Below are 26,762 nucleotides of genomic sequence, written 5' to 3'. Positions count from 1 at the left end.
CTAAGCTACTGAAGGTAATGGGGCCCTTTATATGTCCACCTGTCCTTTGTCAACAACAAATTGTCGCTGGTTTTTGTGTTGAATATATGCTATGTGGCAATTTATGGACCTAATAGTTATCTAAAGCCATTTGCCACTGTTGCTGTATGTAGGTTTTATTTTACTTGGTTTTTTATCTTATATTTTGGAAATGTACATCCAGGTGCTTTTTTCCCCCTTTAATTTTTTTTTTTGGGGGGGTGGGGGGGGGGACTAAGCTATAGCTTGCTTAGCTTATATGTACATCTGGCACTGACGGAGGCAGAACTAACTGACTGCAGCCTGTAGAAATCAACTGAGAAATTCAAGATTTTAATGTTGCTCACAGTGAATGAACAGGCAGGTAGCAATAAAGAACAAGCTTGTCAACATTTGAAGCCATGCAAGTCCTGGAAGGGAAGGCTTCTGCATGCAACTGACACCTGGATTTGGATGGATCCTGAGGGGGCAATATAGGATGATTGTTCTCTCCTTGTATATATGAACAGTATCTTAGGAGGAGTGGCGTGGTGGTGGATGGAAAATATTGTGAGCCATTCTCTCAGCATCATTGCTTCCCTTTGCAATAAGCGGCTATATATATTTGGCATACGGATTCACATGCAACGGCATTAAAACACACGAAATAAGCCGTGAGCCGGGAAAAGCACAGTCTCCCGTCCTTCCTGCCGCTTCCTTTCGTTTTTGGGTGGACATTCCTGCTGCAGCAGCTCAGTCCCCAATACGCCGGCGAAGACACCTGATATTCTCCGCGCCGCCCTAGGACACATTTAAAACAGCTGCCGATGAAAATGCGGAATACTGGTACACGGAACCTGAGATGTGTCTCTCTTTTCTTTTATCTGTCGGCCAAAATGGATGCTCTTCGTTGCTGTTTTTTACTCCCGGAAGTTCAAGAAGCGGGTCGCTCTTGTATTTTTTTCTAGTTCTAACTATAATCGCGCGCGTCGGTCGCAGAGCGACGGCGTGTCGGGTTTCGCCCGCTGGGCGGCATTGTGACGTGGCAGAAGGCGGAAGCGATGTTGCGGCAGGTGGGGATGTGGGGGACAGCGGGTGGGTGACTCGGTTTCCTTGCGAGCGGGGCGGGTCAGAGGGAGCCCTTGAGGGGGCGCGAGTTGGGGGAGGGCCCGGGGGAGGGGCTAGATGGCTGGGGGCCCGCGGGGGAAAGTGGGTCGCAGGTGGGGTCGTTGTCTGGGGCTGCACGACTTGGGGGGCTGCTTTGCTTACAGAGGAGGAAGGGGCGGGCGGCGGGATGAACCTCACCACCGACCTCCTTTCCTCTATGCACAAAGCTAAGGGCTTGTTTGTTTGGGGGGGAAATGTTGCTTTCTTCGCCCTTGGTTTTCTTTTATCCCTCTTCGTTTCTTTTGCATTTGCTTTATATGCATCGCATTTCTTTAGGATTTCCCAAACCCTAGAAGTTAGGCATCATTAGAAGGAAACACTCTGTGTCAAAATGAAGAGTAGCGGTGGCTGTGAAGTTTTTTCGGCCGTAGTAAACTAACATGATTCCAAGTTATGGAGGGGGGAGTATTGGATTGTTGCTTTTATTTTGGTTATGTATTTTGTGGTTGTATATTCTAATTCTGTTCTGTGAACCGCCCAGAGACCTTCGAGTTTAGGGCAGTATATCAATTCAATCAACAAACAAACAAAAACAAACAAACAAGTTGCCACCACAACACACTTTGACTACTGTATTCCTTGTGCACACATAGGAGTCAGTTTCATTTACCTTTGTGCTACTTATTTCTGAGTAAGCATATTTTTATTTGTATATTTTTATTATTTATTTATTCATACCCCACCTTTTTCCCTGACAGGGACTCAAAGGCAGCAAACATATTAAGTGGCAAATTTTCTTTCCAATTAATTGTCTTGGCATTCTCCCAAATGATTGGGTTCTTGCTGTGCAAAGTGCCTTTTCATAATAATTAATACCCCTGAAAATGAAACTATATGAAATACCACTTTGAATGGTCCTTTAAGATGAGAAAATATTAAAATATAATTTGACTTTTTCAGGCATTTGCAGAAATTTACAAAATGCTAAAGGTTTTAAAAATGCATTTAAAAAAAACCACATACAGTATTTTGGATCTGGAACAAGTGGCCAGAAAAAAATAGATAACTGACAACTACATTATCTAAGGGAAAGGATGTTTATGCAGTTGAAGTCATTACTGTTCTCTGAAATAATTTGTTATGCTCTATAATGTCTCAAGAAAACAGAGATCAGATAAAGTGTTCAGAATGTACGGTATTGTCTGACTGTATAAGCTGCCCTCCTGTGGTGAGTGCGTCTGTTAGCCAGAAGGTTGGGGGTTCAAGCCTACCAAGGGATGGCTGTGGCAGGATTCCTGCATTGCAGGGGGTTAAACTAGATGACCCTTCCAACTCTACAATTCTATGATTTTATGTAATCTCACCACTGATGCTGTCTTTTCTAACCCTTGCCCATGTGCTTGTCCAGGACAGTAGTGATGACACAGAAGATGTGTCACTCTTTGATGCTGATGATGAAACCTCCAGGAGGCCGAAGAAATCAAAGATAAAGTAAGTAATTAACAGAATTGTCTTGGGCTGCCATCTCTTTGGTACAAGACCTGCCATTTCTTGTGTCTGTCTGTTGGAGTGAGCTTGGGGAAAATAAAAGCTCTGGCACTGGCTTTCTTATATGCTTTATTGAAGAGCTTTCTTGTAGGATCTCTGTCTTGAATATCATATGATACATATATTTAAATTTTACCTGCTTTATATTCTAGTTCTGTATGGGTCAAAATAAGTCATATCAGATATATATATAGAGAGAGTCTGTATCTAGTAAGAAGTATTTTTTATATATTTTGGTAAGGAATCAACCATACTGCATCTAGTAAGAGGTATTTTTTATATATTTCGGTAAGGAATCAGCCATAGAGAAATCCAATCAAGCTGGGCAAGGGCTTCCATTCTAATGGCTCTGAAAAACCTTCCCATATACCTTGAGAAAATGGCACTGTGATGCTATTCTGGAAATAGACCAGGATTATATGAAATGGAGGAGATCTTGTGACGCAACCCCATGCTCTTTGTTTGTGCTGGGGACCATGTAAATTGGATCACAGCAGGCGTTTGATTGCCTTAACTGCCATGTAGGTACTAAGGCCTGTGGATGCATATGGAATCACAATTGGGGGTCTCTTGCCACCCGTAGGGAATTGTGGCTGCAGCACTGGATAGGAAGCTCTCTTGTAGTAAGTCAGACCAGTGGTCCATTCAGCTCACTGTTGTCTATACTGGCTCTGTGGGATTTCAGACAGGGGTCTTTTTCAGCTCTACCTGGAGATGCTGATGATGAAACCTCGGACCTTCTGCTCTGCTACTGTGATATGGCCCTTCCCTTCATGGAACAGCCCCCCAATGTTGCATGCCATCCACTTTGTTTTAAGTTTTATCGCAGATATTGTTCTGCATCACCTCGATAATTTATATCCATTGGTGGTATATAAGATTATTTGCAAATAAATAAAACCTTATCGACCAAAGACTTTTGGAGGCTAAAAATAAAATTCAAAATGCTACCGTGGATAGCTTTCCAGACAACTCAGCATTTGCTTGCCTGTGCATTGTTGCTACTATGGTTTATTTATACTGTCTGACACAAAGGGTGTGTTTATGTTCTTATCCAGGTGCAAGAAACCTGGTTTGGAGCATTTACAGATGCTGGCATGCTAAGGTGGCTTTGAAATTCCCTAGTTCAGAGTGAGCAAAGAAAAAATGATCCAAACAGAGTTAATGGATTTGACATTGCATAGCATTGAATGCACAATGTATCATTAAGCACAGAACTGCTCCAGGCCAGTCTTCTGGTGTCTGAAAGTGTTTGACAAAGCTCTGGATAGGTTCCATCTGAATGATTTACCTGTGCATGCAGATTATTATTTTAGAAGGAAATATATGTATTCTTCTGAACTGCAATGTTTACTTGCCGCTGTATTCTTAGCAAACTTTGCAAGGAAGTGCTGTTAGAGAGGTCTATCTCACCAGCTAAAGATTGACACTTTCTGTCTGCCCACACTGATTATGCTATGGTAATTAATTAGTTGGTTTTTATAATTACTTCTGTCTTTATGAAGTGCCATAACATGGAATTACGATTGAAACTATAACCCTTGTTAGGCCTTTTGATTTGGACAGAGTGAACAGATAAATGCATTACTAAATTATTGTCTACATGTGCCTTTTACAGACATCCGATAGCCTCCTTCTTTCACTTGTTTTTCCGGGTTAGTGCAATAATCGTCTACTTACTCTGTGAATTGTTAAGCAGCAGCTATATTGCCTGTATGGTGACGATCATCCTACTTCTGTCATGTGACTTTTGGGCAGTGAAGGTAAATACTGTTGGGAGTTTGTCAGTGCTATAGCATGGCTGTTCTCAAAGGAGGGTGGGCAGATTGGCCAAGTTCTTAGATTTTGAATTAGAATTCTCTCTTCTAAATCCCTTAACTTCAGTAGGAAAAGTAAGCAAGTGTTTTTGCATGTACTCTCATACCTCTAGGTATGTGCAGAGTACATTTAACCTCTGAAGGAACAAGCTTCCTTTTGAAAGCGTGGGGGGGGATAGGGTATTGATTAAACCCAGGGTATCTCTAGTCCTGGTGTGATACACTAACCACTACACCACAATGGCTGCCAACATGAATTGAGATCCAGCCATTTCTAGGGATGATTGTAACTGGCTGGTTTCATGTAGAGAGGCATCTAGACCCCTCTTGAGTAGAACTCAGCATCTGTGATGGAGTTGCACCCTACATACCACCCATGTAAAGCCATTTGGTGGGGAGGAATACAAAAAAAATAAATAACCCCCCCTTTTCAGACTGCAGTCCCCTCTAGGGCATGAGATGTCTGTGGTTTCCCAAGGTGCTGCAAATCCCAGGCACATTCAGAAGCATCCAAGGCCACCAGGCAGGCTGTTATGTAATGGGAGGAATCAATTCATTCCTGCCTTCACTTATCCCATGGAGTAAACTCGTATTTCTCTCTCTAGAATGTCACAGGGAGGTTGATGGTCGGCCTCCGCTGGTGGAACCAAGTTGATGATGACGGCAAAAGCCACTGGGTGTTTGAAGCCAGGAAGGTAATGTTCTCCCAGTCCTTGAGGGAAGTCTGCAGTTGGTGGTATATGGTGTTGTTTTCCTGGGCTGTAGACATCTTTCATTCAATATGCCATTTGGGGGAGATAAGACAGATTGAACTGGAGCAACAGTTAGTGTGCGTGTGAAATCTGGCTTTCCCTATCCTCTGCTTTAGAGACAATGCTACAAAGACATGTCATTAATTTCACAGCGAAAGAACACAGATTATATTACTGAACGTGGAATAGAGTATTTACAGTTAGGCATATAAAGACCAAACTATATTTATACAAGCTATATGAACAGTGATGTTAACTGTTTTGTACTAACCAGATTTCATTAAGTGGTTTCAGAGCCTGGATAGCAGAATACCCTGGTTACTATTAAAACGTTGACATGTAACTTTTAATTATTGAAATGTAACTTTTAATTATTGTGAAGTCTTACAATGGAAATCCATATGGAAAAGGAGAAACCTTGTGGCAGGAAGCAAACATCCTAGAGCTTGGTCTTGATCCAGTAATCATATGTGGGATTCAAGCCCTGTTACATCTGTACAGGCCTTTAAAATGATAGGAATAATGAGCATTCTGAAGATAAAATAACCTTCACCTCCACTATGGCTACTCTGAGATACTATTTCCAGTTGTGGCATGCTTTCCTTCCCCATTATTTATAGAAGAATTCATTGATTTTAGTTCGCTAGTAGTGGAACACCTCTCATCATTATTCGACTAACACTCATTTTCAGTATATGCAGCACTACTCAAAAACTACTTTGGTTTGATCCTTTATTTTGCTGTATGCAATTAAAATATCACATTCTGTTACTTAAAAATACCTCAGCTGCTTTTCATTGGGATGTTTTAGTTCAGTTTGCTGAATGATCTTTTTTTCAGGCTATTGTATGTCCACGGTCAGTGCTCCCAATTTTTAGAAGCTTTATAAAAAGGCTATTGTGTCATGGCATTGTGCCATGCCTGGAAATGATGGGGTGATAGTTTGTGGCTTAAGGTGGTGGAAATCCTTGGTATTCTGATTAGGTGGCTCTTTTTTTTTCCTTCTAAAATAACAGGCTGAAATATATTTTTCTCAGTAGGAAACATGGTTGTAAAAATGCAGTTAAGTGTTCTTACTGTATGACTTGCCAGTGCAATTTTTAGGTCCTGCTGGTTCAGAGCATTAGATTTGGTAAGCCACGTTAAAAAAGAAAACTTCTGTATTTCTCTCCAAATTATTAGGCATCTGCTCAGACGAAGAAAACAACATCAGAAGCAGAGTCCAGAATCTTCTGGCTAGGGCTTATCAGCTGCCCTTTGCTCTGGGTGATTTTTGCCTTCAGCGCCCTGTTTTCTTTCAAAGTTAAGTGGCTGGTGAGTGGCCTGCTTGGCAAATATCTGACTGAACTTGTTCCTTTGAGTGTAATGATACCTGAATTCCGTTACATATCTTTGTCATCTCTCTCCACAGGCGATAGTGATAATGGGGGTGACATTGCAAGGGGCCAATCTGTATGGCTATATCCGGTGCAAAGTAGGCAGCAGGAAGAACCTGACCAGTGTGGCGACCTCTTACCTAGGCAGGCAGCTCCTGCGTCAGGTACTTGAGATTTTGTTTGCATGGCCATTTTTCCTGCTTCCCAGAGTGTATTTTGGTGCTTATCAATTGATTTTGCATTCCTTGAATTCATTGTGGCCCAGATATTGGCAGGCTTTTTGAATTCAGTCTAAATCACAGTATGATCTGGCTCTTCCATTACTGGAAAGAGAGTTTGTTCTGAGCTTCAAAGGTACATTACTTCACAATTTTTCCTCTGCCTTATCCTTCTGAGAAAGTAAAGTACAGGATCCTTAATGTGCCCTGTTCTGTAGTTTGCCGGGCACCTGGAACCATGTGGAGAAAGGAGAATTGTTTCCTCAAGGCCTGTGGCTTAATGACCACCTTGAGAAAGACAACAAGTCTTTCTGTACATCTCCCAGTGCTTGTCCTTGACTTTTCCCACACCTCCTTTCCTATTCGGTGAGGCAGGAGGGCACATCCTTTTGGGGTCCTAGGACCTTGTGAGTTTGTGGCCACACTGCCTTCTCCACACTCATTCACCCTCTCTTCTCTTAGCATGTAGGGATGAGTAGTTTTAAACCCCTCCTGCCAGCATGTCAACATCCCATTGAGCCATGTAACTGATTGGCTCTGGGAGGAGTATGCTCATCAGATCGATGCAAGGTGCAGAGCACAGTAACAGTAAGTCCCATGTAGTTCCTTGGAGCCCCTGAATTCCTTAGAGGAAAAGTCCATATATTGACAAAAGCAATCCAGCCATCTGTAATTTGGGTCATTCCCTTCTGTTTCTTCCTTCTCATTCCTGATGTTGCCTTGCCTGTTGATAAATGCTAATACAGCATTGTTTTCTCTGAAAAGATGTGTGGCTTCCATCTTCTGGGATCTTTCTATAGGGCATTATTTCACAAAGCCTTGGCCATGCAAAGTTTGTCACAGTTTTTAATTGGTCCAGAAAATAATAGGAGGCTGCTTCAGGGTTTTCAACATAAGACCCGTACATTACTGTTCACACTTATATCATTTTAAAAATAGGTTTCCAGGTCTCGGGGAGTGAAAATGATGCCCAGCTAATTATCCTTAAGTGAGGTTCAGAATCCTGAGATCCAGGGTTTCTCAATGAGAAGTTACAAATTAAGCAATACTAGATGATTAACAATGAGTTCAGTATGTCAGCTGATAACAGAGGGTCTGAGCAGGATACCTTCCTCCACTATCCACACTCAATCATTTAATTCTTGTTTTGGTCCTCTGCTGCTCTTTAGCCTTCTACCCTGCTGCTATTTAAAAAGATATTAAAGGGAATGCTTTTCCAAAGTTGGGAACAGTTCAGCTTCTTGGTGATCTTTCTCCCCCAGGCAATTCCCTGTCTTTTAAAGTCCTGATCTAATGCTGCTTTCTTTCCTTTTATAGACTGTGCCCAAAGAGGAGCAAGCAGTGTCTTGAAGATCAGGAAGAGTCCCATTTTGTTTTCAATTCCTTCTGGAGAATGAGATATATTTCCTTGACCCCCCTGTACAGAAGATTTATAATCTGTGTGTGGATTTTTCGTAATTAAATGCATCTTCTAGAAATGCAGGTTACCTCTCATATTCCTTACAGCTTCTATTTTGCAGAGTCCTTCTTGACACTTGATTCTGGGCTCTCTAGGTGCAATAGCTCCACTTATACATAAGTAAAATATATTGATGGCAGAGAGTTCATGATAAGTACCACGGTTTATTGCCATCAGCATTTTTGTGAAATTTGGGGCAGTCCCAAAAGCTGAGAAGCCCTTTGAGCAGGGACTTGAGTAATCTCTCATCCCCCCGGAAACTACAAAATCTGACCTCTAACATGAAATCTGAGATATTATCTACATAATTACAATATTATAGGTTTCTTGTTTTCTTTTAAAACGAGGAAGTATTTTAGCCCATAAATGTGGAGGGGGCAACTTGAAAAACAGGTTGATAAGTTCTGCTACCAGGAATTGGGAAAATTGCGGTAGAGTACCAATTTTGAAAGTTGAACAAAAGCACTTTGATGTCTCAACTTTCAAAACTGATTTCAGCTCAAACGTTTTCTTTTGTGTAGGACCTGAGACTTTTTAGTGTGGATTTCAGAGCACCTGGCTAGTACGGATTGGTCTCTTTCCCCTCCCTCTTTTTTATAAAACATTTTCTTTACTTTCTTGGGAGTACCAAATTCTCATGGTGCAACTGTAAAGTAGGCTGCTAGGACTGCATCGGAGCAACCCTTTTTGGTTTTCGGCTTTTTTCCTAAATAGCCAGCAGAGGTAAAAAGAAAGAGGAATGTATTTGCATCCTAATAAAGTTATGTAGAGTATTTAATGCACCTGACCATCCTTTCCTTGGTAATAAGTTAATATAGGTAAAACATGCTGTAGGTAATCAGTAGAAAGTAGAGAAGATTCATGCTGATGTGATTATGACAGACCTTTGCTATAGAATTTTATCTCCGTTCTTGCCACAGGAGATAAATAACTAATGTGGTAGTCCATATTTTCATATAGAATATCTGCAAACCTGACTTCAGAACCCTTCCTCCTTTTAGATATGTAATAGCTGTGTTCCAGTGTGGTGTCTCAAGCTTGCATGCTTCTCTCCCATCTGTTCCTCTAGCGCACCCATAGGGCGATCAGAAGCTTTTGCTTCTGTTTTCACCAACCCCAGTTCAGTGTTATGCCTGCACCTTGACAAGAGTGTGGTTTGTATTAACTATGGTTTACAGAAGCGTGTCAATTTCAAACTGTGTGTTAAGAAATTGGCTTGTTTCAATAAACAAGCCATGGTATGAGCAACCACACTTTGGATGAGTATACTCTGATTAATTGGAAAGAGAAGCCAAGGCTTCCCATCTCTTCTTCATGGCTGAGGGATGGGTGAGGGCATGAGTCTGAGGCTCATTTACCTAATGCTTATACCATAGTTTAGCGCTCTGTTCAAACACAGCCAATGCCAGTTAAAGGTCCAGTGCACATATTGCCCCAATGTGTCCATGCTACAGACATTGTGGGACAGGAAAGAATCTGGCTTGCATGCATGTGTTCACATACATGAACATGTGTTCACATACATGCACACTCCCGTGCACATAAAATGTATTATATGAACTGGAGCATGTTTTCATGCAGTCATATGTATTCTGCATCCATGTAATCTTTCCATCTACGTATGGGGTGTTATTGTGTGCATGCACAACATTCTACAGGTATAGAATGCAAGCCTGAGACGACTTCTCCTGCATCACTTGTAGAGCATCTCAATGCAGTATGAGAATGAACCCTAAGATACTGGAACACCCAAACCATTACATTTTAAAAAGGGTAATTTAACTGGTTCAATTTGAGAAGGGTGTGTGTGTTAAACTTGGGGGCTCGTTCATACACACAACCTGTGATGGCCAGAGGAATTAAAAAAACTACCTTGAGCCAGTCATCTGCTTGTTAAAGTCACAGTCACATTTCATCCAGGATTGGATTATGGTCCTTTACATCAAACGACCCTCTTTAATAACTGCATTTCCTCACACTCCCTTTGGAGTCATGTGAACAGGCTCCTGGATTGACCATATTATGTAGCTGGCTGGCTGGCTGGGCTACTTTCAGACTCAGTGCTGAATCATACGCGGATTACTAACGCTGGCTGGATGCAGTTTTCTAATCAAATACAACACTTTTAATATGACATTTGCATAAATCTCAAGGTGTTTAAATGGAAGTTGCAGCTGTATTATTCAATTACTGTTAAGAAAATGTAGTGAGATGACTGGCAAAGAAGCTCTGTTACAAAGAGGAGAATACAATGTTGTCTGATATTGGTTAAAAAGAAGAATCCATTTATCGGGCAACATTATATTCAACGGAGTGCTGAATACTGATAGTTAAATGTTTGTGTTTGGATATCTGGGTAATGTAAAGCTGTGGGTTATTATTTCTTTGAGGGATACTTAAGCAATGTATTTAAAAATTCTTGTGCACGCTTGTGAAGCCTTTTGAATTAACATGTTTTTCAAAAGAAATATATTTTTTTAAAAGTTCTGTACCTTTGAACTGGTTTGATTAGTGTCCTGGATTTCTTTGCCTGCAGTGATGTGTAATGTCTGTCTGGCCGATTAACAAGCTTACATTTTTAACTTGGCCTCCTAAAGCCCTCCTTTCTTTGGATGTTGGGCTTGCCAGTATGGGTGGCTGCCAGTACCCATTTTTCACAGACCTGCATTTGATGTCTTATGCAGAGAACCATCACCTTGCTCTGTGGGCCAGTGATGGGCATGGCCCAAAGGCAAAAGTGACCAGAGCAACCAATGAGACTTTTACCTTTGTACATGCAAAGTGTGAGTGTGTGCACATACACGTGCATGCAAGAGATATTGGCACAGTTACTGACAATCTCCTTGTTCCACAGGATCATGTAGTCCTTTTTGTTCATATGAATGCCATTGCTAATTGTTAATCTTGATGACCAATCAGAAAGGGTTCTGTCTTCATTGGCTGGTCAATGGAACTCTAGGAAGAGGAGCCTGCTAATCGGTTGCTGGAATCCCCAAGAGAAGGTATAAGTGGCCCAAGAAGAGTTAAGCTTGGGACGCTACAGCACTGGTGTGATTTAGTGCTCTGAGTTTGCTATTAATGAGGCCATTGCAAGCCATAGCTAGGTCTGGCTCATTTTATTTATTTGTCAAGCTTCTAGACCACTCTTCATGCCGCAGAGCCATTTCCAGCACCATTTGAAACGAAGCATTGTGCCATTTAAAACAAATAAAATACTGTTTAAAATTCCAGCAGAATAAAATGATGAAACAGCAGGACAACACTTGCAGATGACCTAGTTTTGACCCTACAGGAGCCAGAGCCCAGTACTAAAAGGGTACTACAACTGATTTACGAGTTTGGTCGAGTGGCGGGATTTAAGCTTAATAAGCAAAAAACTAAGGTTTTGGAAAAAAATTTGACTTCTTCAGAATCAGAAAGGTTTCAGAAAGAGACAGAATTAAATGTGGTTAAAAAAGTGAGATACCTAGGGGTAAATATAACAGCGAAGAACAGGAACTTATTTAAAGACAATTATGAAAAATGTTGGTCTGAAATTAAAAGGGACTTAGATGCTTGGTCAAGACTGAAACTTTCTTTGACAGGACGTATTGCTGCAATTAAGATGAATGTATTGCCAAAAATGTTATTTTTGTTTCAAACTTTGCAGATTGTGGACAAAATGGAGTGTTTTGGGAGGTGGCAGAGAGATATTTCAAGATTTGTCTGGCAGGGCAAAAAGCCCAGAATCAAGTTTAAGATATTAACTGACGCTAAAGAAAGAGGGGGATTTGCCCTGCCAGACCTAAAGTTGTATTATGAATCAGCAGCTTTCTGCTGGTTGAAAGACTGGCTACTTCTTGAGAACACTGATGTTTTAGATTTGGAAGGATTCAACAACGCGTTTGGGTGGCATGCATATCTGTGGTATGACAAGGCTAAAATACATAAGAATTTCAAGAACCATGTTGTCAGAAAAGCAGTATTTAATGTCTGGTTGAAATATAAAGACTTATTGGAAAACAAGACCCCAAGGTGGTTATCACCAATGGAGGCTAAGGCTGTGAAAAAACTCAATATGGAGGCCAAATGGCCGAAATATTGGGAAATAATAGAAAAAGATGGAGATAACTGCAGGTTGCAGAGTATGGATAAAATAAAAGATAAAGTGCGAGATTGGCTACATTATGCTCAGATTAAAGAAGTTTTTAAGTTGGATAAAAAGGTAGGATTCCAGGTGGAAAAATCAAAGTTAGAAACTGAATTGTTAGAACCCAGCTCTAAGATACTTTCAAGAATGTATAATTTGCTGTTAAAATGGAATACACAGGATGAAATGGTCAAATCAGCCATGATAAAATGGGCACAGGACATAGGGTACAACATCATGTTTGCTGACTGGGAAAAGTTATGGACCACAGGTTTGAGATTTACGGCATGCAATGCCTTGAAAGAAAATATTATGAAAATGATATACAGGTGGTACATGACCCCAGTCAAGCTTGCAAAGATATACCATGTGTCTGATAATAAATGTTGGAAGTGTAAAGAAGCTGAAGGAACATTCTTTCACCTCTGGTGGACTTGCCCTAGAGTGAAGGTTTTCTGGGAAATGATGTATAATGAACTGAAAAAGGTATTTAAGTATACCTTCCCTAAGAAACCAGAGGCCTTTCTCTTGGGCATTGTTGGTCAGAGTGTGCAAAAGAAGGATCGAACCTTTTTTATGTACGCTACAACAGCAGCAAGGATACTCATCGCTAAAAGCTGGAAAACTCAAGAATTACCCACACTGGAAGAATGGCAGATGCAACTGATAGACTATATGGAACTGGCGGAGATGACGGGCAGAATCCGAGACCTGGGAGAAGAACTGGTGGAGGAAGACTGGAAGAAATTCAAGGACTATCTACAAAAATATTGTAAATTGTATGATTGTTAAGAAAGATGTAAGATTAGTAAAAACATGGCTTCAACAAACTAGTTATAAAGAATATAAATTTAAATTCAATCGGAAGATGAAAAGATAAATTTGGGATAATTAATACTTTATGTTTAAGCTTCAATAAGAGTATGTTAAATCCCAAAATCTGAGACATTAAATATTGGAAAATTATATTATATGAATTAAATCAAGTTAATAATTTGCTGGTAAAATTTATGTTTAGAAAGCAGGAACAAGAGATGTGAGGAAGTCCAAAGTTGAGAATGAAATGTGGATAATGGAAAATACTATGTTATTATGAATGTCTTTTATTGGTTATATAAAATTTAATAAATATTATTAAAAAAAAAAGAAACAGCAGGACAACACAAAACAATCCTAAGACCCAGAGTTGCTGGCAAAATGGTTGCCACATCAGGTAGTGACTGACAGATATAGGAATAGCCATTGCAGAGTGCATGCAACCAATAGATCTTCTATATGATTTCAAATGCAATTCATATGATCACATACCCTTTAACATTCAGGGGCAAAACTAGGCTTTATTTCACCCGGGTCAAAGACCCAGTTTGGCACACGCACACACTGGCTGGGAGCCTCAATGGCACCCCTCAGGAGGCTTCACCCAGGGCAAAAAAACCTGGCTGGCACCCCCATAGCTATAGCTCTGCAACCTTCCACATGACAATAGGGACATTCTATTCGCTACATAATGGAGTGAGGGAACTCAACTAAGATCCCTTTGCTGATCTTAACACCTTAGAGGGTCAATAGGAAAGGAGGTGGTCTTTCAGTTGTTTGGGACCCCAAGTTATTTAGGGCTTTGAACAGTGATGTGAGCACCTTGAATTAGACCTGGAAACATATTGGCAACCAGTGAAGCTATTTTAAGGGGGCCATTTGGTAGAGTTCCACAAGCTGTGGAAGAGCAACAAATAGCCATGACGGGGGACGAGGAGGGTTGGGGCCAGAATGTGTGGTAGTGACTGTGTCAGCTGCACACACAGGAAAGTCGGACTGGAGCAACCCAATTGCGATATGAAGCCCTAATCTTGAAGCACACTTTGTAATATCTTCATTTTATTGTGGAACCTAAAACACTGTACTAGGTAGTTGAGTCATAAGCAAATACTCTGTGGAAGAGCAAATTAATATCTTCATTAGAAACTCTTGGTTTGACTTATTTCTGAGCAGACTGTAAGCAAATATACTCACTCTGTGTATGCATGCACACCTCTTCCCCAAGTACTGTATTGGATTCTTTAGCAAGCAGGAGTGAATTCTAAACAAATGTGCAATGAATACAGTGGTACCTCAGGCTGAGTACTTAATTCGTTCCGGAGGTCCGTTCTTAACCTGAAACTGTTCTTAACCTGAAGCACCACTTTAGCTAATGGGGCCTCCTGCTGCTGCCATGCCGCCGGAGCACAATTTCTGTTCTCATCCTGAAGCAAAGGTCTTAACCTGAGGTAATATTTCGGGGTTAGCGGAGTCTGTAACCTGAAGCGTATGTAACCCGAGTTACCACTGTACAGTAGAGTTAGCAGAAAACCCACTAGGTGGCAGTGTGTTGTTACAAGTGCACTGCACTGAAACGCATTTGACTTTTTAGACACTTTGAAATTTGGTTTTGCTCATCCTGTTCTGAGCTAGGCATCTTTTATTCATTTATTCATATAGAGTTCTGGGGCCCTTTTAGTCAGTGAACGAAATACCAAAATACAATTTAAAAATATATTGGATCACTTAGAAAGTGTCTTAAGAGAAAGGAGATAGCGCTTCAAAGGATATTTGGTAATCTCAGTGAAAAATGGGGTAGATGAGAAGCCTAGCCTCAGGGTGGGGGTACTCTGAGCAAATTGCCCACAGTTTTGTGCCACCCAATACTTACTGGTTGTTGAGGGTGGACTCCAATGCCAAGTGGGTCCCAAAGTTGTTTGGGAGATTTAATCTTGTTAGACTTGGGGAGGGGGGTTGTGAAGTATTGTTGATGCTTTATAGTGTATGTTGTGATGCTTTTAATTTTTAAATTGTAACAAAACCTGAAATCTCAGCTTAGGGTAAACTTTTAAAAAATAAAACTCTTACAAAGCAGTAGTAATTTTGAAGGCGAGGGGGCAGACAATTAGGTCTGATTTGACACCGGCCTGGGATCCAGCTCCCCCCACGTCTGTACAGTTGTGTTGCAAACAACAACAACAGTAAACAGCTTTGCTGTTGTGAAGCCTTATCCTATTGCAGAACGGTCTCTTCTGATGTACGTTTCCACGTAAGTATAGGTGCTTGTGGGTAGGATCGATGAGAGGCCTGATAAAATCTCCCTCAAATTGAAAAAGCCTTTGTTGTTTAGTGGATTTCTTCAATAAACATCCCACTGTGGTGTTTGGTCATAGCAGCAGCCACTGTGGAACCCACAAAAGTGGAATGCCCAGGCCTATAAGTTACACAGGCTTATATAGAGGCATTCCCTAGCCTTAGCTTGACACATACACTGTATTTTTCGCTCTATAAGACGCACATTTTCCCCTCCAAAAATTACGGGGAAATGTGTGCGCGTCTTATGGAGCGAATGCAGGCTCCTTGGCTTCAGCGATAGCAACGCGAAGCCTCTGAAGCGCATTGGGCACCCAAAGCCTCCAGAGCGCAGCAGGAACTCCCGCTGCACTCCGGAGGCTTCGTGCGGCTATCTGGAGAGCGAGAGGGGTCGGTGCGCACCAACCCCTCTTGCTCTCCAGATAGCCGCACGAAGCCTCCGGAGGCTTCGGGTTCCTTTCGCTGAAGCCAGGAGAGTCTCCGCCCTCCCTCCGCACCGCCCTCTCTCGCTCTCCAGATAGCTGCCTGAAGTCTCCGGAGTGCAGCAGGAGCTCCCACTGCGCTCTGGAGGCTTCGGGTTCCTTTCGCTGAAGGGTAGGTGCCCCTTCAGCTAAGGCGCAGCGCCCCTTCAGCTAAGCGGGAGGAGAAATTGAAAGGGCTCCATTTCTCCTGCCGCTTCGCTGGAGGGGCGCTGCGCAGAGAGGGGGAGATTTTTTTTCTTGTTCTCCCCCTCTAAAACAAGGTGTGTCCTATAGAGCGAAAAATACGGTAAGTCACATTCTTGGAGGAAAAACATGCCTGCGTTAACAGAGCTGGATGCCTCATTCAGAGAGAAGGACAGGGTGCCTACTTTCTATCAGGCTAGCTCAAGGCCAAGTTCCTCCTGCACAAACATTATTGACCCATTCTTAATACAGCCTGAGTAAGCAAATTCTCCTAACATCCTTTCACACTCTCTTTTACAGTTTCTACATCTCTTCACATGCAGGCTACCTAGCAGAATATATCCTATAAATTTCCGCTGCAGTGGCCTTGGTGTGGTTATAAGCACCTTCCATTTGGTGGTGTGATGCGAGTACATGTTGTAACAGAGCACTCCCTGCGTACTATGGGCTTCCTCGTTTCCTGTCAGGAAGCAGACGTTGCGTTCCAAGGTTCCTTTCCTTTCGGTTGCAATTGTTGCCTCGCTGCACAGCTTGTTCTTTGCAGGATGAGCAATTTATTCGCACTCGCTTCTCACCCACCGCCTTGTTTCCTTCCTCCCTGCGGTTTCTCACACCTTTCACTAATTGTGGGTAGCTTTCTCTGCTTCTTTTGTATCACACGTGCTCATGCTGCTTCCCAACTTGCTTCAAACAGTGATGGAAGCCTCAGTGTCCCCATTCCCCCTTTTATTCTCTTTCCCTTTTACCTATCTATATACAGTGGCACCTCAGTTTTCGAATGTAATCTATTCCAGAAGACTGTTCAAGTTCCTAAATGTTCAAAAACCCAATACGGAAGCTTCAATACGGAAAACTCAGTGCAGAAGCCTCATTGCATGTTCAGTTTATGAGGTGTGTTCAAAAACCAAAGCATTTACTTCTAGGTTTACAGTGTTCGGAAACTGAAATGTTCGGCAATGGAGACATTCGAAAACCAAGGTACCACTGTACTTGGTACTTGGTACTCAAACAACTTGGAACCCAAACACTGCAAACCCGGAAGTAAGTGTCCCGGTTTGCGAACTTTCTTCGGAAGCCGAACGTGCTCCGTTTTGGGTGTTATGCTTCCAATTTGAATGCCACACTTCCATTTTGAATGTTATGCTGAGGTCTGTCTGTTTTTGCTATTTATTTTGCATTTTTGCTGCTCTTTTTTTTTTTTGTTCAGCCACTGATTGATTGATTGATTGTGTGACTGCAGTACATTGTTTATTGCTTTCATTTTATGGATCAATGGTCTCGTTAGATAGTAAAATCCATGTTAAATTTCCCTTTTAGTGGGAATCTGGAATGAATTAATCCATTTTGCATTACTTTCTATGAGAAAGCGCACCTTGGTTTGGAATGCTTTGGTTTTGGAACAGACTTCCGGAATGGATTAAATTTGAGAACCAAGGTACCACTGTACCTGTTTTAGTTTCATAGCAATTTAATTGTGATGGCTTCACAAGCACAGTTAAAGGAATTGGGCGTCATGTGGCTGGCATAGTACCATCTAGGGAATATTGATTACCAACCATGCATCAAGGAGCAGAGGCACAAAATTGCCCCCAAGATTGAGGGGGCCCAGTGCACATTGCACATGCATGATGTGACGATGTCTGGAGGAGGCTGAACGTGCAGGAGAAGCCAGCCACTGAAGCTGAACATTGAGAGGGCCCAGCCCCCTTTCAACAAATATTGAGGGGGCAAAATGCCTGCCTTCATTACAATGTGTAGTGTGCTGTTGGAGAGAGTTGGCTTTACCACATAGTAAATACAATGCTTTTTTCTTTCTTTCTTTTAAAGCCACCCAATTTTGGCCGACCAAAACCCTACTGGGTGTGGAGAATTCTTCTGCTTGCTTGCTGGTTTGAATTATTTCCTGAAAGTCATTTACTGTTTCTTGGAAATGCAATTAATTTCCTCAAGACCAGAAAAAGTCTATTAATAAGCTCAGATAAATATAGCACCCTCTGCAGCTTTTTATACCCTTTGCTTTGTATCTAGGCTCCCGGCTGTTGAGAAGCCACACTTTCCCATTGTGATGCTATGAGGGGGTCGGAACTAAATAGCCTTTATCTCATTTCCACTTGGGCTGCTGTGGGAACTTAAAAATAAAAAATAAATAAAGCTTGGACGGGTTTTCCTGTGTAATAATAGAAATAGAAGCCGTCATGGTTTGACAGGAAGGTGGTGAGGGAGCCTCGCCTCATGTCCTTCACGCTACACTTCTTAGAGGAACAATAGGGTGGGGCAGGGTTCGCAAAGTGGCTCACGGGTCAAAAATAGAAGGGAAACTTTGACACACTTCCAGTTTTAAGTGGGTGCAAGTCTTATTCCTAGTTCTGCTTTCCTTACACCCAACAAATAATCTTTGATTTTGGCAGCGGTATCTACATCATCAACATCATTATTTTAGGGATGCTTTTAATATTTGTTTAGGGAAGCTTTTAATATTTGATGAATGATTGTATTTTAATATTTTGTTGGAAGCCGCCCAGAGTGGCTGGGGAAACCCAGCCAGATGGGCGGGGTAGAAATAATAATAAATTATTATTATTATTATTATTATTATTATTATTATTATTATTTGTATGCCACCCTATACCCGAAGGTATCAGGGTGGTTCACAACACAATATAAAAGCACAAAATACATAATAAAAATAATAAAAATAATTAACGATACTAATGTATACAAACTAATTAAAAATACACTCCCCAATAAAGGCCCCTAAACAGCCCACAGATACAAATGCAAACATCTAAATTAACATTTAACATTGAAAAACAATTTAAGGCAACCGCACCCCATAATTTATATAGGCACTTCAGAAATACAGTCTGTGCAGGTACACTGTCCAATACTGGGATGAGCAGAAATGCTACCTGTTACTTATCTCCTTAGCTTGGGGATCACATAAAGCAGATAGATAGTAAGAAGTAAAATGTTCCAGTTGTCACAGATCGCGCAGTATCCAAGTTGAGACATAGCAGGAGAAAGAGTAAGGAAAGCCTAGAAAATGAGGATGTATGCAGGTAAATGCATAATTGCGTCAATACAAATTTCATACAGAGCTTTTCTATAGTTAATAATTTCTGTATTTAGCTACTTCGGAATTTGTTTTTTTAATGAACGGACAGTAGAAGAGGAAATGAACAGACAGTAGAAGAGGGTTGTAATGAGAAAAGGGGGTAGAGAAGGTGTATTTAGTGGTCCAAGCAGGCCAGATCAAGGGGACTTTTTGCTCTTCTTTCCCTATCAGTGGTACTCTATAGACTTTTGTTTTCAGAATCTTATGCTGCAAGCAGCCAGTTCTTGTCTTACCAGCAGAGGGAGCCACAACTCTTCTTTCCTTTGCAAAGGCAGGAGGAGCAGGCTAGAAAATGGCTACTTTTGGCACACAGTCCTTTTTGGAAGAACTCCTTTGAAATGGCTCCAGGAATCAATTTAAGTGCGAGAAGTGGAAAAGAATAAGGCAGCCCTTCCCCGCCAGAGCTTCACTTGCCCGGAAAGAGGAGGGAACAGAGTGGGGAGACGAGAGTGCAAGTAGATGCGGAGCCGGGTGGAGCCACAATACGGGGTCACTCTTGGCCTGCGTCTACATTCCTTGGCTGCTGCAGCAGAAGTTCTTGACAGGAAATCCATGACAAAACAGAGCAAGAGTCACTGTTTCCACCCTTTCTCATACCCCGCTCACTGCTCCCTTTGGGTCATCGGTGCAGTGATGGGGGATGGGGGGGGGAGGAAGATGATTTTGCTGAGCTTTCTTGGAGCAAGGAGCCAAGTGGGAAGAAGCAAATTGGAACCAGGCAGTTGTGTGAAGGAGGAGTGTGCAGGAGTGCAAGACCGAGACCCACAGCCTGGCTCCACTTAGGAGGCGTTTTGAACTCCATTTAGACTCGCAGGCTCCAGTTTCGGGAAACGGGGCTCGCTTCCCACTGAACGCCTCTTATTAAGCATTTCAGGCTGCAGTCCTGTTTGCCCTGATTTCACAGCCCTCCTTCATCATCACAGATCAAGTTGGAAATCAGACCCCCACCTGAACTCCACTGTATTTCCAAGTGATGCTTGGTATCCTTCCAGTGGCTGTTCCATAAAATCCAGCTTAGCTCAGCAGAAACAGATGGAAACCTGCTGTCAAGAAAATGTAAGTGCCTTGCACGGCATTCCTATGTATAGCCAGAGGTGCTAACTTGAATAAAATATTGGGGCGGGGGAGTTGGAGGTAAGCCCTGCTCCACATGACTTAGCACCTCCACCCCACTTGAATGGCAATGCCCATTAAGTTGGGTTGTGGGTGTGCTCCTTTCTGGTTTCTCCTTTCTTCCATTTCTTATACAGTGGTACCTCAGGTTACAAACACTTCAGGTTACAGACTCCGCTAACCCAGAAATATTACCTCAGGTTAAGAACTTTGCTTCAGGATGAGAACAGAAATTGTGCAGCGGCGGCGCAGCGGCAGCAGGAGGCCCCATTAGCTAAAGTGGTGCTTCAGGTTAAGAACAGTTTCAGGTTAAGAACAGACCTCCAGAAGGAATAAAAAGTTCTTAACCCGAGGTACCACTGTACATTCATTTCTTACATCTCAGCTCATCTGTAAGCTGCTTATGTGGCCACTCTGGTTTCTTTAGATGCCTCGCACTTTTATTTCTTGTCAGGTGTATCTGCCTTTGTGCCCTCTACATTCCACCCTTAAGAAACTTTCATCCATCTTGGACTCCCTTCTCTTTGAGTATCTCAGATCATGGGATCTCACCCAGTAGTTCCTTAAGCTTTTTGAAATCAGCCTCCTGAATGTCCAGTGTGCATGTCAGACTACACTCAGCTTTTCCTTGCCTCTGTGTAATGAAACCCAAGAGGACATGATCACTTCCTCCCAGGTTTCCCAGTACTTCCACTTCGTTGATCAGTTCCTCCCTGTTGGTGAGAACCAGGTCCAAGATAGTTCATCCCCTTGTCACTTCTTCCACCTTCTGGGAAATGAAATTGTCAGCGAGGCATGTTCTGCCTTAAAAGAAAATGTTATGAAGATGGTTTATCGTTGGTATCTCACTCCCACCAAATTGGCAAAAATGTATAGAACAAGTAGTAAAACCTGCTGGAAGTGCAAGGAAAAAGACGGCGATTTCTATCATATGTGGTGGTCTTGCAATAAAATAAAAGAGTTTTGGGATGTGGTTTACAACGAGTTAAAAAAGATGTTTAAGTACAGTTTTCCCAAAAAGCCGGAAGAATTTTTGCTAGGTTTGGTGGGAGAAGGGATTAAAAATATAGATCAAAGATTATATTTATATGCAACAACTGCAGCCAGAGTTCTGATAGCTTTAAAGTGGAAGCAACAGGAGATGCCGATGATAAGAGAATGGCAGATAAAGTTGGCTGAGTATGCTGAGATGGCTAAATTGGCACACAGAATTCGCAATCAGGAGGAGACAAAGTACCAAAAAGAATGGAGTAAATTTATGGTTTATATAAGCGAGAATTGTACAAATATGAAAACTTTGGCAGGATTGAAATAATTCTCATGTCATGGTATAATTTGTAATTAAAGAATCTGTAAACTATAGAGTGGAATAGGAAAACTGGTGGAAGGGAAGGACGGAAGCTAACGGATCTATGAAACACAAAGTAGGATACATGTAATAAGATGTGATGTTTTGGTGGTAGGTGGTGGGGGTTGGCTGGTGATTGTAAATTTCAATAAAAATCATTTTTAAAAAAATGTCAGCGAGGCAATGGAGGAATTTGTTGGACCTTGCATTATTGGCAGAGTTTCAGTTCCAACACACATCCGGATAGCTGAAGTCTCCCATGACTACTATATCTCTCCTTTTTGAATGTTTGGCAGTTGCTCTAGGAAGGCATCATTCAGGTCTTCGGTCTGGCTTTGAGGTCTATAACAGACACCCACAGTATGGTTCCTGTTGCTTCCCTCTCCTACCATTTTCACCCCCTTACAATCCCTGGTGGCCTTTTTGGGGAGTGTGGTGGTAATCCTGTCTACATATGCAAGGCAGGCATGCCCAGATGTTCTCTGCAATAATTTCCCTCCTCCAATCACTGGAGGGATCGAATCATGCCATATTCTTGAACAGCAGACAAGCTTTAGAATGTGGTCTGTCAGTATATCCCCAGTGAGTTGAAACAGCTGCCAGGATCAAAGGCAGCCTCAGGATGGAGCCTCTTACTCAAGCAAGGCCAAGAGGAGGAGGAGGAGGAGGAGGAGGAGGAAACAGTGGTGGAGCATTTCACTTGAGTTATTTTGAATCTTATGCTGTTTTCTGGGAAGAGCTATAATGTACATGTTTAAAGGATGGAGAACCTGAGCTTCGTCAATATAGTAGAAGATAGCTCAGCCAGTAGAGCACGAGTCTCTTAATTTCAGGGCTGGGGGTTTGAGTCCCTTGTTGGACAAAAGATTTCTGCATTGCAGGGGGTTGGATTAGATTAGCCTTGTGGTCCCTTCCAAGTTTGCAGTTCTGTGCTTCTATGAAATGTTCTTGGGCTCCAGCTTCCACCAATCCCAGCTACCAGGACTAGTGTTCAGGGATGATGGGAGCTGCACTGCAAGAACACCTCATCCCTGATATATTCATTATAAAAACCATTTGCCCAGCTGCCTAAGTAATTAGTCCTTGCCTTTGAGGAAGGGGCTGTAAGTTAGTGGTAGAGCACCTGCCTTGTTTTCAAGAGGTCCCGGGGCCCATGCCTGGCAACTCCTCTCAGCCTCAAGCAAGCATGGCCAATGCTCAGGAGTGATAGGAGTTGTAGTTTAACAACCTCTGGAGGGCCACAGATTACACACACACACACACACACACACACACACACACACACAATGTAAACAATCTTGAGCTTGATGGGCTTATAGTGTAGCATAGGCTAAGGCAGCTTCCTAAGGCTGCACAACTTCTGGATTATGCCGGATTGGTGTGATCATGGCTTTCTGTTTGGCATCAGGTTTCAAAGTTGCTAGCAGCATTTCTCATCAATGACACATCCTTTGGCTGAAGAAATCCAGCATCTCCTCTACAGGCAGCAACCCGGCAAAAGGGTTTGTGTACATTTTTTTTTGTAAAAGAGCAAGGTGGTGGTTCTTCGCCAACAGCCAGTCCTCCTCTCTTTCTGTTTGGGAAACCACAGACAAGCCACACAAAAGCCCTTCTAGCTATGTGAACTCTCTGACATTCCAGATGTAAACAGAGCTGTTCAGCTATCTCCAACCTTCCACATGTGTTTTGCAGCCATTTCCTATGAATGGCGCACTTACGAGGACAGTCGGGTCTCAAGAGCCACATGACTCTAGTGGTGCTTTTTACACATGCGAACCTTCCAGCGGATTCCTTTTTGCCTACATCTCTTTGCAGATGAATGTCAAATCTACATTGGCCGGAATTTTCATCTGAGTGACCAGTTGTCTTCCAGTCTGACAGCACAAGCCCACATAATGAATGTGTGAGAGAAGTTCAATGGCTATTTTAAAGTCCATGCATGGAAACTTTGAGGGCTGAATATTAGATTCCTGGGACTTCTGTCTTGTTTCAGTGCCCTAACGAAACCAGTGACACTGTCTCTGTGTCAATACATTCAATTCAAGAAGATGTACCACCCAGCAGTTGCCTTGAGGCCCTGAAGAGCAGAGAATTGCAACTTGGAAACTGCTCAGCAAAAGATCTGGACAAGCGAAAGAGATGCTTGACTGCTGCTCCTTGGCTAGCCATGGTGGTGCTTGGAGATGGCTAAGGAGGAAGGTATTTTTATACCAGCCATTATTTATCAAGATAAACTCTTTAAATACATTTCCACTGCAGAGGTGAATCATGCTTCCTGGAGATGAGCTTATCTCATCCTTTCCAGGAACAAAAATCCTGGAGGCCTTGCAAAGTGCGAACTTTGCCTTTCCCAGAGAGCACATACCAGTCCTTCTGGTTTCCTCACTGAGTTTCCTGATTCTCAGACTCCGTCACACAAATCCTAGGTGCACACACGGGGACACACCTAGCTGCTGTCATCATATGTGATGGAAGTCCAGCAAGGCCTCCCAGCCTTGAACACTCATTTGGAAACAATGTTGTCAAGAGAATTCTTTTCATAAACAAACAGAAATTGGAAAAGCTTCAGGAATGAAATCATGCGATCATCATGCTAGTGCTTAAACTGGACCAACATGGGTCCCAGAGATGACACAGGGAGAATGATCCCAAAGCTTAACAGCTCTGCTGCCTGCTCTCTAAATCCCCTTTGTCTGACTCTGTGTACATTATCTCCCAAGCCCCAGTGCCAATGTCTAGCCCAGCACCAAAAGGAAAGGGTTCTCTCTCCATTCTTTGGTTCTTGACTAGATGGTTTCCAAAGCTAAAACTGTTTTTATATGTAATCTGCCCAAGTTGTGCATGGTTATTTCAATTCATGCCATTCCAAATTGTTTTGCCGGTGAACAGTTTTGGTGCAAAAAGGGGACTTGGAGAGCAAAATACGTTTCCTTTTATTTTGGTGCCAGCTTACGCCCTTTTTACTTCCACAGGTAGCATATGCTTTGGGGGCATATCTTTAAAAAGAATTCATCCTGATGCCCACATGATCCTAGCCAACCAGTGCTACCTTCTGGAACCATCCCTGGAGTTATGACCAGAACCACTTCAGAACTCTACTACCTGACACTGGGCCTACCTAGTGAGCAGGGCTGTTTCCAAACTGCTGCTATTCAATCACTTCCTGGCAAATCCAGGCTGTGCAATTAGGGTTGACCCACTTCTCAAGAGGATCAGACCTTTTATGATAAGGAAACTGATGGGAAAATGTGCTGGAAAGTGTGGGATAACATTGGTTCTGAAGCAATGTCAAATAACCTCCTTGAAAATAAATGAGGATGAATGCTCCAAAACCAGGCCATCTGGAAGAGCTCAACTATTCATTTAAAGAAGAAAAATTTTCATCACACAAATCTAGTTTAGCCCTCAGCTGAGGGAAGCAATAAAGTGGGTTGGGCCTGCAAAGAAGAAACTGTTAACTAATATTGCTGGGGAACTTTGCTGAATGGAGTTTACTGAGTAAGCATTATATGAGGATATTTTACTATGGGAAAGGGTCATTGCTGGATAATATGGCTATAAGTTAAGGCTGCATATTCTGCTCCTGTTTTCTTGAGAGGAAACACCATTGAATTCAATATTTCTGAGTTTCTTTTGTAGGCAAGTCTGTGTGACGTCTTTTAATTTTGCTTCATCCAGATAAGAAGAAGGACTCTAGCATGGAAACTGCCCAACTCTCCATGCAGCTAGACCTCTTCCTGCTAAATTCATTGTATGATTCTCCTTTATAATTTGTAGCAATATGTGTTGTTGCTTGATCCAGTTCCCTTTGAGAGACGAAACTATTAGCTGAATAATCTGGGTTAAACTGCTCATTGTGTTTGCACATCAAACAGAATGCCCAAAATTTAATAGGTTTCTCCATCTTCCACCCCATTCCATCTGAGCTATTACGCTTTCCTTTTGCTCTGCTACTCAACTGGTGTTGTATTATTCTGTATTTATTTAAGCAAGCAAATTCTCTTCTTTCTCTTAAGTCACCCCCTGGCTGCATTAAGTTGTCCAGGTCCCTGACTGCTGCTGTATTTCAGAGAACCACTTGGATGGCTGAAGGTTGCATTCATTCACACTCAGGTGGCAAGCGCAGCTAGTTAGAAAGACACGTCCCCGATCTCCTGGCCTCCAGTGTTGATTGGCAAGTTAGCTGAGCAGGAAATACTATTCCTGCCCTGCTCCAACCTTGCCTTCTCCACCACCTTTCAGCATCAGTCAATGAAAAAGAGCCCCCTTCTGCCTGATTGTACTGAACATTGCATTAGGGGAAGGGTGTGTGAAAATGTTTATAGTGTGAGCTCATGGAAAGAGAAGCGCTGGCAAGAATCTAGATTGCAGAGCAAATGCCAGAGGAATCTCAGAGCCCCAGCATAAAGTGCATCATTGCTTTTAGTGAGTGCTGACTTGCTGCTAATGCTGATGTGCTGGTTGGAGTGAGGGATTATCAGGGAATAAAATTGACATCATGCTTCGGAGCTGAGGCAAGGTTGCATCTGTCCACAGCACGACCCTCTTCTTTGCTCACAATTCTAAAAATATATCTGTATTGAATGAAGGACTTCATCGACTTCATCCGTGGCCGAGAGAGAGGCTTCCTACAAATGCAGACAGGAATTGTGCATCCCTAGAGTAGCTTTCCAGACATCTTTGATACTCACGGGAGACATGGTGGCCCAGCTTTTCATAGTGGGAGAGGTTTTTTAAAAAAATGCAATTATCCCATTAATTCTTAAACTTACACATACACAGAATATTATTCCCCTCCCTCAAAATAAGCAGCGTTTCCTTTTTATGTAATGAGGACATGGGTGGGGGAATCTGTTTTTGCAGATTCTGTACCCATTTTTCCCACTGGAAGGTCCCCAACACAGCCACACAATATATTTAAAGCACATGGTTGCTCTCAAAGAATCTTGGGAACTGTAGTTTATCCTTAACAGAACTACAATTCCCAGCCACCTTAACAAACTACAGACA

General features: G+C 42.3%; 1 protein-coding gene across 2 annotated transcripts; it reads left to right on the top strand.

Moving 5' to 3' along the window:
• The first annotated feature begins 991 nt into the window (after positions 1–991).
• Positions 992–10,761, top strand: LOC307210394 (Golgi apparatus membrane protein TVP23 homolog B). Of its 2 annotated transcripts, none has more exons than XM_079966279.1 (7): positions 992–1,070; positions 2,513–2,595; positions 4,271–4,415; positions 5,075–5,164; positions 6,404–6,535; positions 6,633–6,761; positions 8,133–10,761. In XM_079966279.1, exons 1-7 carry the CDS (start codon positions 1,059–1,061, stop codon positions 8,163–8,165), a joined length of 624 nt encoding a protein of 207 aa, XP_079822405.1. In that variant the 5' UTR covers positions 992–1,058; the 3' UTR covers positions 8,166–10,761. The 2 variants fall into 2 exon arrangements, with proteins under 2 accessions (XP_079822405.1, XP_079822404.1); XM_079966278.1 differs by lacking the exon at positions 992–1,070 and adding an exon at positions 1,344–1,379.
• Positions 10,762–26,762: the final 16,001 nt, after the last annotated feature.

The sequence above is a fragment of the Podarcis cretensis genome (genome assembly GCF_951804945.1).
Source record: "Podarcis cretensis genome assembly, chromosome: 2".
Lineage (NCBI taxonomy): Eukaryota > Metazoa > Chordata > Lepidosauria > Squamata > Lacertidae > Podarcis > Podarcis cretensis.
Note: the sequence above shows the minus strand (reverse complement) of the source record. Positions and strands in the feature narration are given on the sequence as shown.